The sequence below is a fragment of the Cricetulus griseus genome, chromosome 4 (assembly GCF_003668045.3).
Source record: "Cricetulus griseus strain 17A/GY chromosome 4, alternate assembly CriGri-PICRH-1.0, whole genome shotgun sequence".
NCBI lineage: Eukaryota > Metazoa > Chordata > Mammalia > Rodentia > Cricetidae > Cricetulus > Cricetulus griseus.
In genome coordinates, this window is record NC_048597.1 from 182,755,245 (window position 1) to 182,769,331 (window position 14,087).

The following is a 14,087-nucleotide window of genomic DNA, read 5'->3' on the forward strand; positions in this document are numbered from 1 at the left end:
ATGAAAAGTGACATGCCTCTATTATAAAGAAATGGCCTCAGCAACTCCTGGAAAAGCACTAGTGGTTAATAAGTTACTTTTTATTTAAATACATATGCTTAATGCTGAATTACATTGTAAAACTCTCAGGGTGATTTATGGTCTCAGTCGGCCTTAATTAACATCCATTCCAGGGGAATAGTAAATGGGAATGGCCTTCACAATTGAGGGCGAACAATGAACTCTCTGGGTGTTGTCCAATTTGTAACATGATTTACATGGAAGCAAGCCCTTCCTTTCTTGGGGTTATCCCTTTTTCATCTGGTGTTTAGGACGGGTTATATATAATCCATAGATAGGAACATTTGCTGTCAAATACATTGGCTGATTTAAAGCTAGGCCACAAAATGGTCACTATTAATAAAGAGGGGGAGAGAGAGAAAAAAAAAATCTCCTCTGAGTCTTTGCAGGGATTCCAGATTCTTGCTATGTGTCATCGCTTGTCCAGCCCATGGCGGTTTTACGAAGTGACCATAATGAAAGTCAGATTGAATACACAGGATACATACGTTTAATCAACAGTCATTGGAGCCCATAGTGCTGGAAAAGTTATAAGAGCCCCGTGAATGCAAATTTATGGCAAAAGAATCCAAGGGGCGGGAGGAGATGAATGTCTGCTGAATGGTACTACCTGACACGGGACACCAAAAGACTTTTTAGAGTGAGGGATTTCAGTGTAAGGTTTGGCTTGTAAAGCTGCCAGCTGCTTGGTTTCAAAACTTGAAACATTTCCAAAACCTTGGACGAGGCACTTTATACACGCACTAGAGTAAATACTCTGGTTTTACTACCAATTTAAATGTGCTCAGTTTACAGTAATGAGCTTGTATAGGCATTACCTTGTTTATAGAAAGTGGAACAGGAAGAAATGAACATTAACCAGGACCAGTAGCAGTTCCCATTGCCTTCTCCTGCAACACGGATGGCAAGTCTAGTTTCTACCAGTTTGGGACTATGTCACAACTGACACTGGTGTGGTGTGCTTGGCTTTGATGTCATGTTGTTCCATCAGTGTCCCAGATGCTGTCATTCAACATGCTTCTACCAAAGCCAACCACTTGACTGTTTCTTACTATTTTTGCTAAAACAGATGCCAGTAGCATAGTTAGAAATTATGGGACCATAGATTGTACATAATTGTAGATTGTAGGAAGCCTGCTTTCTACAAGTGAGATTTCGTTTCAGGGGTCATTTATTTCCTCTTAAAAATTATTTGCATATGATGTGGTATGGATATGGAAGCCCTGGTCTTTGTCTGTTGCAATGGTGAGTCAGGACTCTCTTTGGCTCTCTTACTGATGGGATCATATGCCAGAGATAGGCAGATGTGTTTAGACTGAGAGACATAATGCATTTGGCCTAGAGAAGAAGGAAAACAAATCTAGGAGACCCTAGTAAGCACAGTGTCTAGAATAGAGTAGACACTCAACAAATATTGGTGAAAGAGATAAGAAACAAAGAGGAGGGAGGGCAGAAGGGTACTAATAAAAAGAGAGCATAGATGCCCATGTCTAAGAGGCACAGATTCCTGAGTTAAGTTGTGTTCAGAATTTTGGAAAAGAAAAAGGAGAGAAGCCGTATAGGGAAATTCTGAGGTTAACAGACAAACAAACATAGACAGGAAGGCATTGATATCAATGCAAATAGAGATTTGTTAGGTATTACAAAGAAAAAACCATATCCTTCTGAGTCCCATTGAGCCCAAGTCCTTTGGGTCCATTGTCTACATGAGTCCTAACCCTGCTGCTATCCAGAGTTTGGCTCCTGGTCTTTACTTTTCTATTTCTTTGCGTGGTTTCTCAGAGTCTCTTGGACCAAGGACACAAACTTATGAATATCAGTATGACACTACTCAAGCATCAGCACACTCCTGCAGTTCCTCCTCCACTGTGGAGAGTACTAGCAAAATGTAAAGACTGCCCAAGCCAAGAGCATGACTCAAGCGTACAGCAAATTAAGAGTTCTCATAGCACAGTCATTATAAATGGCTGTCAACTTTTGTTTGCTTGTTTTCATGTTCCAGGCTTTCTGTTTGCTGAATGGTCTTGCTTTTCCTAGCATATTTCATGTTGAGAAAAGAAAAAGGGCAAGCTATTAAGCCATAATAATTCATAATGTCGGTACTTATATTGTGAGTTCCCCTGGGAAGTGAAGTTTTCTCTTTGTCTTCATGCTCCCTCTTTCCCTCTGTTCCCTCAGCTCTCATCCTTGAATATCTTCTCTAGTCATTTATTGCTCTGATGTGCTTCCTCTCCCTCTGTTTCCTCACCTTTAATCCATGAATTTCTTCTCCATTTATTTACAACATCAAATCTGTGAGATTGCTTTGGGGCCTCTTATACGATAATAGAACTGTATTTTAAAAATATTTTTCTAGCACTATTTTAGTGACTTTATGAATCAATGGAAACTTATTTTTTCTCCCATGGCATTTTTTTTTACCCTGTTTTTATCTTTGTTCTCTGTAAATGTGGGATTAGTTGATAACTTTGAAAATTGTTTCTCTTTTGGCATGGCTTCCTACTTTCTTTGACTCTGGCTGCTTTTTATGTATTTTTGGTTTCACTCACAATTGTTTTTATGGATTTTCATGATTCCTGGGCCTGGCTTCCCTGAATGTTCACTTCCTACCCCAACAATAATTTTGTGGTAGGGGTTGGTGTCAAGGAGCCAGGGGAAGTCCTATCCTGTGGGCTTTCTATATGGCCAGGGTCTTGGTGATGGGAAGGAGGGAAGCTAAACTTACCTTTTCTGTGTCACACTTAAGCCAGGATATCAGATGGTCCCCAGAAAGGGACTACAGTCAAAGAAGAGGGGCTGCCCAGCCAGCGGAATCATTTTATTAGGGATAGAGTTTCTGCCTTCTACCTTCCCTGCCCTACCCCCCAGGTCATCCTCCCTCATTCGCTCTTGTTTCCTGGAGTATTCTTCTAATGTTTCAGGCACACTGTCACACCAATCCCTCCCTTCTCTGTAGAGAGCATTTGGAATTCTTATCTCTGCTGTCCATCTTGGCACTAAATCACAGACTGCCTTACATCATTTAACTTTCCTGAAAGTAATCTAGTCTGTGAAATATTATTATAAGTCCCAGAACAGCAGAGGGCATGTCTCCCGTGAATTTTCAGTAGTACGAACAATTCCAGGTTTAGAATCGCCCTTTAATAACAATTCCATAGGTTTTCCTTTTTCTATAAAATAAAATTTCTGCTTAATTATTCCCCACACTTGGTTCCAAATTATGCTATTTTTGTCTTGTCAATTTATCTCACAGGGAAAGATGTTAGAGAGAGTTGTACAGGTCTCTTAATCTTATTAGGTATTGCATTGCAATACAATCCATAGCTCTTCTTTTTTAGATGTTTCTTTAAGCAAGTATTTTTAAATTTTGATATTTTAAGAGGTTAGTAGTTACTGCTAGAAGTAGTTACACAAGATTTTGATTTCATCAATGAAGGAAATGGTGTCCTTTAAGATTCTTGCCATCCCAATGCAACAAGATTGTGGACAAATATGTATATGTGCACATATGCACATTTGAAGTGCATATACTTAAATTTCAGTTTCTAGTGATTTTTGATAGTATGCTGATCATATGTAGATCTTACATTCTAAGACTTTGCTAAATTTATAATCTTATCTTTGTAGATTTCTTAGGAATGTCTACATGAATAATCATGTCATTTCTAAAGACATTTTTCAACTTCTGTCTTATATGTTGTAATATGAAATATTACAGTGTGAAAGAAAAATACCAAGAACAGATATCCTTACAGTTAGTTTTAATAATGAAAAAGAACAATGCTCTGAAAATTAATAGAGAGCTAAAGGAAAATGTTAAAGCTAGATTTGCTCTAGTGGTAAATGCTGGTGCTAGTTCTAGGAACACAGTAAAATAAACCCCACTCAACACAGCAGGATGCTCTGAGAGCAGCCAGCAAGATGGACCACATCCAGGACTGTAGACACCATTCAACATATTCTAAACAGTAGAAATAAGACAAATATACTTTCAGACCACTGGGGGATTGAACTAGAACAGAAAGATAGCTGGACAATCCTATCCCCTTGCAATACTTGGAGGTTAAACAATGTACTTCTAAACTACACCAGTGCCAATGAAAACAATCTCAGGAGAAATTGAAAATATTTTGAACTAAATAAAAACAAAACATCAAAATAATATTGAATGTATACATTAAAAGAAAAACCTAAGCTGCTGTTTTAGGAAAACAGAATGAAGAACTGTTAGTCTAGAATAAACAGAAGAAAATAATTTTTAAAAATGATAGCAGACATGAACTAAATTTTTTTAAATGATAAAATCAGAGGTTCTTTCCTCATAAATAAATAAATAAATCAATAAGAGTACCAAACTGCTAGTCTAGCTATCCAAAGTGATAGAATCTAAATTAAAAATGAAAAAAGAGGCATCACCACTGTTCCCATCGAGAATGAAAAGATATTTTTAAAGTATTATGAACAACGATGGATCTGCAAATTTGATAATTTAAGAGAAATGAACAAATTCTTTTAAAGACATATTCAGCCAAAACTTAAACAAAGAAAAATAAATTTAAATAAGCATAAATGTTTTCAAGAAATTGAGCTGGTAATTAATAAACTTAAAAGCATCAAATCCAGATGTTACCACTGGTGACTTGTATCAAACATATAAATTCTTCACATTCTATTCTATAAAGTATAATGAGGGGAACATTAATTTATTTTATGGGACTATCATTATCCAAATACCAAAACTATATAAAGACTTTATAAGAAAAAAGAACTACAAAGCATACTCTCATGAGCATAGCTATAAAACCTTCAAAAAATATTAACAAATTTAATCCAACAACATATAAGAATAAGTAGACACCAGTGTTATTTCTGACCATATTTCAGGTGGACAAGACTATCCAAAATATAATTAATGTAATCCATCTCATCAATGAATTGATAAAGAAAACAAATTACATCATCATGTCTTTGCAGGAAGAACATTTGGCAAAATCTTAACACCTACTCAAGACAAAACACTTCTCAGCAAACTAGGAGCAGAAAAAGAATGTCCTCAACTTAACAAAGGACATATAAAATGTAGAACCACCAGTATACTTAATGGTGAAAAACTAGATACTTTCTTAACACTGAAAAGAGGCAAGATGTCTGTCCCCTATGCCATTCATCTATAATATTGCAAGAATTCCTGGTTAGTCAGTGAGCTAAGAAAAAAGAAATAAAAAGTGTATGGACTGGGAAGGAAGAAATGAAAGTGCCTTTGTTTATAGATGAAATAATTGTTGTAGAATCTCTAGGAAGATACTCATTCCAAACATGAAGATTCATAAGACCAGTAGGAGATTACTACAAGGTTGCAGGAACACCTCCATACCAGAAACAAACCACTGGAATTTAACAGTAGAAACACACAGCACCACGGAGGGAGCAGAGGTGAGAGAGACAGACTGTCTTCAGTATCTTTATGAGAATATATTCTTTATAAGCCACAGTTTAGATAAAATAAATCAAAAGAGATTTAAACAAATGGAAGGATAGTCCATGTATAGAAAGACTTGGTATCTTAATTTGATCTATAGATTCAATAAAATAACAAAAGTTCAAGTAAATTACTTTGTAGCCATCAGCAAGCAGATTCAAAAGTGGGTATAGGAAGACAAAAGACCCAGGATTGTTAAGTATTCAAAGAGGACAGAGTTGGAAGGCTAGCATTATCCAACTTCAAGACGGACTTACTAAAAAGTTCTAGTAATGAGACAGTGTGATACAAGAAAAAAGCAAATGAAATAATTTAATATTTCTAAAGATAAAGGTAATGGAGCTAAGGTATACACTGACAAATTCACTCCAAGGTGAGAGATTGAAACAAGATTTCTCAATTATCATAGGTGGAACAGATAAATGGTTAAATATTAAGATGTAGAAAACTGTCTCTAATAGTTAATATAGCAGGACAAAGAAAAGAAAGGTGTATAAGAATAGATGAATGGAAAGCCCAGAAAGTGGTTGTATCTACTAGCATGGCAGGTCCAGCTGGAGGCCAGACCAGAAAGAAGCACTTGGGTAGTTTGGGTGATACTGCCAACAGTCTAGTTCTTGAGTGGTGTGTTCATAGTGTGTTCTCATAGGATACATCTTCCCTTGTGCTTCTGTTACACATATCCTTTTGTATAAATTTAATAAAAATCTGTTGCCCAAATAAAGTCTTTATTTTTCTGTATGCTTGAGATTTTATCCTGGAGTAGAGGTTTTTCTAATCTTATCTGTAAAAATGTTAGACAGTGATTCATGTCCCCTTCTAACAGACATTCCATTCCAGTAACATTAATTAAGAGTTTACCACATCCAGTATGTCTCCTAATACCAACAGCAACCTGTAAAATCAGTGATGCTTTTCACAACCATGAAAAGAAAATTAACGTTCATGGGCTACTTTGTCCCATCCTCTTAGGAACCTGACAAGGGCAGGTTCCTTCTTTTATGGGTTATATGTTTCTTTTACCGTCACTTACATCACAGAATTAAGTTAAAAGTAAATGCTTAGCAAGGCGGTGGTGGCACACACCTTTAATCCCAACATTAGGGAGACAGAGGAAGGCAGATCTCCAAGTTAAGGTCAGCATGGTCAGTGTGAGTTCCAGGACAGCCAGGGCTACACAGAGAAACCCTGTCTCAAAAAAACAAAACAAAACAAAGTGAATGCTTGTAAATTTACAAAGAAATTAAGCAATAGACAGGGAGTCAGATGTCTTTTCTATTTTCAAAGCCCTCTAGAGTGGGAAAGCCCACATTTTTCCTTACACCCACTCTGAAACCCATCATACTGTAAAGCAGAATTTCCTACTTTTCATTAATAAGACTTTGAGTTGAAATAACATGAAAAACCTTGAATTAAGCATTTTTGGCAACATGGGTCAATATTTTAAGTTAGACTTTGAGTTATTTTAGTTTCCACAAACTCATATGTAAAGGATGCTTTGGAAAAAGGAAGGTGTTGCAACATTTATTTCTTCATTCAGAATATTTGTTTTGACATTTTATAGTAAAAAAAAAAAGATAGAGATAGGCACTAAAAGAGAACTCATAACTTTCAACATTTTTCTTTTTAAATTATTTAAGATAAAAAAATGTGAAAAACTGGTGTTAAATATTCACCCAGATTCTCTAGATGTTCTCATATTACATAGTATAATATTAAAAATCAGGAAGTAGACATTGGTATAATATTAGTGTTTAACTCTAAAGCATTAATCCTATTTTATCAATTATCTCACTATCTCCTTTCTTGTTCTTTTCTCCCTCTGGTCCAGGAGCTAGTCCATGGTGACATGATGCAAACATTTTTTGTGCCTTATTGGTGCTCTCCCCCTTTATGGCATTGACACTTTAGAAAAGTATGGGCCATTTCTTTTGTTGGGTGTTATTTAATTTAGATTAGCCAGGGTTTTGTCCTGATTAAACTCAAGCTGTGTCTTTGGGGGAAAACACCGAAGAGGAAATCTCATGTCTCTCAGGAGTGGACAGATGTCAGCTTGTCTCAACACTTCTGATCACATGATTGATGATCAAATGATCACAGGATCGAGGTGGTGTTTGCTAAGTTTTCTCTTTGAAAGACTTAAGTATGCACTAGGCTGAACTCCTGGAATTCAGTTGCAGAGAGGGAGAAGTGATGAACAAAGGGGTCAAGACCAGGCTGGAGAAACCCACAGAAACAGCTGACCTGAACAAGGGGAGCTCATGGACCCCAGACTGATAGCTGGGAAACCAGCATAGGACTGACCCAGACTCCCTGATTGTGGGTGTCAGTTAGGAGGCCTGGGCAATCTATGGGGCCTCTGGCAGTGAATAAGTATTTATTCCTAGTATATGAATGGACTTTGGGTGCCCATTCCCCATAGAGGGATACTTTCTCAGCCTAGACACATGGGGGAGGGCCTAGGCCCTCCTCCAGATGATATAACAGACTTTGAAGATTCCCCCATGGAAGGCCTCACCCTCCCTTGGGAGCAGAAAGGGGATGGGATAGATGATTGGTGGGGTGCAGGAGAAGAGAGGAGGAAGAGGGAACTGGGATTGACATGTAAAACAAGCCTGTTTCTAATTTGAATAAAAAAGGAAAAAAAGAATTAAGTATAGAAGGGAGATTCTTAAGAAATGAATAAAGGAATATCCAAATTTTCATTAAAAATTTTCCTACTAGTTTCACCATCCACTGATTTTTTTCCTGCAGTAGAGATATATAACAGATGCTGAACATCTAATGCCCGTGTTCCTGGTATTTGACTGTGAAGAACTTTGCCTGTTATTTGTTTATTCATTATACTATATCGTAAATATCATCAGATTCCCTTGTCATTCCATGGGTAATATCTGTTACTATCATTATTTTTAATAACAAAGAAGAGTGTAAAGCCGGGCATTGGCGGTGCACGCCTTTAATCCCAGCACTCGGGAGGCAGAGGCAGGCAGATTTCTGTGAGTTCGAGGCCAGCCTGGTCTCCAGAGCGAGTGCCAGGATAGGCTCCAAAGCTACAGAGAAAGAAACCCTGTCTCCAAAAACCAAAACCAAACCAAACCAAACAAACAAACAAACAAAAACAAAGAAGAATGTAGAAATAAAAATAGAAACACTGAAACTAGCAGCTTAAGTCCAAGTAAAGTAGACCTGGTGATCTGGAGGAAGAGACACTGTAGCACAGAGCAAAGTAGGAGTGGTGCAGACACTGAGCATGGACTACAAAGGAGGGCTAGAGCCCAGGATTGGACAATGGGAACACCTTCATAATATCAACACTTTGTATGCCAAGAAGAGTAGTCACATTTACTGTCTGATCCCGATGAACCCTTTCTAATATTTTAGCAAGATTCTACATTTTCAGTTACTTGTGAAAACTTTAGAGTGAGACTAACGAGATGATGAGAACAAGGTAAGAGCGGAGGCCTGGTGAGTGAAACTGCTATTCCTTACTGACGTGGGTGTCATACAGTTAACTGAGGTGAACACTGCCTGTGAGCACAGTCACCTGCAAAGCAGCCACCATGTGTGAGTCTGGAACATCTCCCTCCTCTGAAATACTGGTTCCAGATTTTTAAACACAGCTCTGCCGGTTGCACTTGGTCAGTGCTCTGGTTCTTCTTGTCCCTGTGTCCTCACAGTGAGGCCTTCTGGAGAAGTTCCAAGGCTCACCATTTTGTAGAGAGATGACAACCTTTTTAATATTATAATTAAAAATCTTTCCTTTTTAGTTTTATAACTGTTGTATCAAGTAGTTTTACTCATAGACATACTAAGAATAAAAGAATCATCAAGTATCTTTCTATTAAAACAAGATGGCCCAGTGTCTTAGTAGACTTCTTATATCAAATAATTAAACCTTTCCCACCGAGTGATTTTTATTTTTCTTGGGGGGGCACTGTTGGTTGGGGATCATGAACATGAGGCAAACATTCTATCACTGAGCTAAACCCACAAGCTGATTCTTTGATTAGAGTTTGAGAAAATTTATCTTAGAGATTCCTAGCTAAAGATTTCACTAGATAGCCCTTTATAGTCCCACCAAAATATACAAAGTGGGCCTGTGTCTCTGCCTCCACCTTCTGAGCTCACAATTATGAAATGTCTTTCTCTGCTAATTTTCCTCTATCCCTTGATAAATAAACTTAATTCTGAATTCTTAACTGTGTTCAGTAAAAGCTTAAAAAATATGACTAAGGTGATGCCTCTGAACTGTTTTCTTGATTCTTGGAATATCTGAGTGGAGTCAGTGTAACTAGAAAATTGAAAGACAGTTGTAATCATGGTTGGTGACTTACTCATTTCTATAAAATCCCATGATTTCATTGTTTCCTTATTTTTATGTTTTTAAGCATTAACTGGAACTCTTTGGTGAGTGATGTTGAAATCAGTCCTAAGATAATGAATTAGCACAATGTTTCAAGATTCAGGGAAAGTGAGATGACTTTAAATTCCTGCAGTTTGTCTTATATTTTTAAAATGATCAATGGATTTAGAAATGCTAATAGCAAGAAAATGAGTTTTATCCTATTAAAATATAAGGTGTTTTGGTTTTTTTTTTCTGATGCATAAAGGCACTAACTGCTAAGCTTGACTCCCTGAGTTTGATCCCTAGAACCTCCACAGTGGAAAGAAACAACAGACCCCCACAAGTTGTCCTCTGATTTCCACATATGTATTACAGTGGGCACCCATGAATATATACCAATAGGCACAGAATAAACAGATATTAAAAGTTATTTAAAAAGTGATTTTCTATTTGGACTTTAGAAAACCTCCAAGAAATAAAATCATGCAATCCTTAGAAATATACTTCACAAGAAAACTTAAAAACTAAATTTGCATTCAGCAGACCATGGTGTTATTTGAAAGGCTAAGGAACGGAACACTTGGAAGGACTGTTTAAAATCCTTTTCAAATGTAAGAAAAACATGCCTCTAATAAAATCTTAGACCAGTTTGAAAGTTCTAGAGGTTCTTTGGTCTTGCTAACACGTGTGGCTTACGACTTGCTTAGCTCACTAGTTAGACTAGGTGGCATAGTTAATTCTTAATTTAGAAGTTGACTATAATTAGGAAAATGCTTATTCTAGAACCATTCAGGTTCCTTGAAGATTCCCTGAGACTGCCAACAGAGAAAGTGGTAGGAAAGTCCTAATGACTATCACTTTAACCCAGGGTTTTACCTCTATAGATAATGTCCAGAAATTAGACTACCTATACTGTTAGCCTTGGTATGGGATTGTACACAAGACGCTCTATCTTTCTGTGTTTATTGGTGGAAGGACACGCTAACTGGTTGACATGTTCGTTGAAGTTAAGATTCCTACTTAACTTCTTTGGATGAAGCAACTGTCGTGAGACAATAACTCCTGCATTAGGAGTGAGGCTGGACTTGATATTGTTTTGAAGGTCTTTCAACACTTCAGATTCTATACATCCATATCAATAAGTATATAGAACTAGTATTACTATGCTTTCATACTGCTGAACCACTGACTGGCTTCTGAGCTCCCATATTTCATATCCCATTTTGTTGTGTCCTGTAGATCTTCATTAACAATGAATGGCAGAACTCAGAGAGTGGGAGAGTATTCCCTGTCTGCAATCCAGCCACAGGGGAGCAAGTGTGTGAAGTTCAAGAAGCAGACAAGGTATGTGTTGCTTAGAAAATTCCCTGTGGGAGAAACCCTGTCTCAATAAATACTGTGGGATAACCTTTTTGTACACTGTGAATATGTGTTACTCTCCTTGGTTAATAAAGAAGCTTCTTTGGCCTGTAGCAAGGCAGACTATAGCTAGGCAAGAAAGTCAAACTGAATACAGGGAGAAAGAAGGGTGGAGTCAGTGACACAAGCCAGCTGTCCAAGAAACAAGACACCAACAGGCTGGTAAAAGTCACGGCCATGTGGCTATACATATAATTAGTAGAAATGGGTTAATTTAAATGTAAGAGCTAGTTAGCAATAAGCCTGAGCTATAGGCCAAGCAGTTTGTAATTAAAAAAAAAAAACAAAAAACAAAAAAGAAAATCCCCTGTGGAATAACCACCACCAACAGCAAAACAGTGGGTATGTGTTCTAGATGTTACACTTAGGTTCAAGCATCACTTCTTTGATGACAGCAGGTAGTTTGTCTTATTGAGTGTTTCTCTTCGGTTGTGCCTCTTCATCTTTAACAGGTGGATATAGACAAGGCAGTGCAGGCAGCCCGCCTGGCCTTCTCTCTTGGGTCAGTGTGGAGAAGGATGGATGCTTCTGAAAGAGGACGTTTGTTGGACAAGCTTGCAGACTTGGTGGAACGGGACAGGGCTGTTCTTGCAGTAAGTAAACCAAGAAAGCAGTTATGTTTCTACTCCAAAATGACCACTCAACTGGAATGTATTCTGTGAAGTGTTGTTGGGCAGGGGAGCTGGGGAAGTGTATAGTATATGAAACATGAGAGATCTTTGGGGAAGCTCTTTGTGTCATTTTGAAGAAAAAAGCCATAGTATTGCATCACTACTAAGGATCTTCCTTTCTCATTTTCTTACACCTCCCAAGAGCAAAGCAAAACACATCCACTCAACAAGCAAAACAAAAGCATCAAGAAACAGGACCTCCAGGCTGTTTGTAAAAGACAAATGCCAAGTGGCTTTTTTTGTAAATCATTTAGGAAAAGAAGGATGTGGACTCTCATACATTCTACTCTGTTATACCAGTTTTTAGATTTATGAGAGAGAAATTTGCATTTCTTTTCATTAGAACTATTACACACACTCCCAACATGCATAGGGGTATCTTCTGATCTGGTGGGTTTGGTTGTTTTTCTAAAATAAAGGTTACTTTGAGGACTGGAATGTTGGGTTAGCAGTTAATAGTACAGACTGCTCTTCCGGAGGACCTGAGTTTGGTTCCCAGCAAGCATATATGGTAGCCCATGAATCCCTGAAATTCCAGCTCCAGGGAATCAGACCTCTGGCCTCCCCAGGCATCTGTATTTGTGCGCTCATACCCCCTCACACACACACCAAATACTTTAAGTAAAAAGAGGAATTTTCTAAATAGATAGTTCTTTTATAATGAAGACTTTATAAGGCTAGAGACCACAAAGGAATGTAGGCAGTGTATGTCAGGGAACCATCCTTGGATAGTCCTCAACTGGTTATGGACTCCACTTTTTCTCTGTTTCTTAAACCTTGGCTCTTTGTTAGTTAACTACATTAGAGAATGTGTTGTCTAATTTATGAACATACAAATGGTCTTAGAAGGACTAGGAAATGATTGGATCGTCTTTTATAAAAGTGAGCCAGTGTAGCGTGACCAGTAGCATTGAAAACGAGCTTCATCATTTTGTGGAATAAGTGGGCAAATTGTGCCATCAGTAATAGCATTATTTAACTTCATTGAATGGAAAATATTTCAGCTTTAGCTTTGTCAGTAATTAAACAATTTTATATCAGTGGATATTATAAAATGTCCTTTTGCAGAGAAACATGAAATTATAAATGTCCATTTTTGTTCATTCCATTTGTTAAGCTTCTAACAGCCTAGTGTGTCTCAAGTGAAAATAGTCTGACTTCTTTGTTTCAGTGGTTGTTGTTTTTGTAACATACTTAATCAATTTAGGAACATGTCATTAAAATAATGTTTATAATGTAGAGCTGTTTATTATTGCTATTTTTATAAATGGACCAGATACTTTACTCTTAATAGATAATGGTTGTTAACATAAATGTTTACAAAAACCAGCCTTTAAATTGTTAAAGTCTGGGCTTCCCCAGAGGAGATCTTGTTTATTTGGTGGTAATAAATAAGCTTGCTATGCACCATGAATATTTCAGTTCTCAGCAGGGGTCTTGGCAGCTGTGTAGAACACTTTATATCTACATTGAATGCATACAAAACCGACATCCTTGCCTCTCTTTGTGGATTCGGATTACTAGTGCACTCTTAGAAAGATCCCCATGCCGCTCTGACCATTAATATAACAGAAGATGGTTTGACAAGCAGAGCGTTTCTTTATCATCAGTTAAAGAAGCGTTGTGTTTATATATCTGGACAGTGGATAAGGAAAACGCACAGGCACAAGGACAGCATGTGTATGTCCATTGTGGAATTTTACTAGTAACTAAAGCAAGTCTGTTAGGACTGCACACCTTCCTGTTTGGGAAAGCGGAATTGAACAAGTGTGCATCACCATTCATACCCAGCCAGGTTCCCTCTATTCCTTGTTTCTTCTTCTGTAGAATCAGAATCACTACAGTGTATCACTACAAAGTTCTGAGGACTTAACTCTTCTCTATTTCTTTTCCTACAGACCATGGAATCCCTAAATGGTGGCAAGCCATTCCTGCAAGCTTTTTACATCGATTTGCAGGGAGTCATCAAAACCCTGCGGTATTATGCAGGCTGGGCTGATAAAATTCATGGAATGACCATTCCTGTTGGTATGTGAAACACGAGTATGTCAAAAAGGGAAACGTGGAGCACTGCTGGAAATACTTTACCAAACACAAAAAACCGCCATAC

General features: G+C 37.6%; 1 protein-coding gene across 3 annotated transcripts in view; it reads left to right on the forward strand.

Moving 5' to 3' along the window:
- Aldh1a2 (aldehyde dehydrogenase 1 family member A2) overlaps window positions 1-14,087 on the forward strand; it is a 75,757-nt gene that overhangs the window by 26,281 nt on the left and 35,389 nt on the right. For 2 of the 3 annotated variants that reach the window (XM_035444456.1, XM_035444458.1), the window contains exons 2-4: window positions 11,127-11,231; window positions 11,759-11,899; window positions 13,876-14,005. In XM_035444456.1, the coding sequence (XP_035300347.1) occupies window positions 11,127-11,231; window positions 11,759-11,899; window positions 13,876-14,005 (376 nt within the window). Of the gene's footprint in view, window positions 1-10,370; window positions 10,399-11,124; window positions 11,232-11,758; window positions 11,900-13,875; window positions 14,006-14,087 lie in introns of those variants that run through there. The other variant, XM_035444457.1, reaches the window with a different exon arrangement.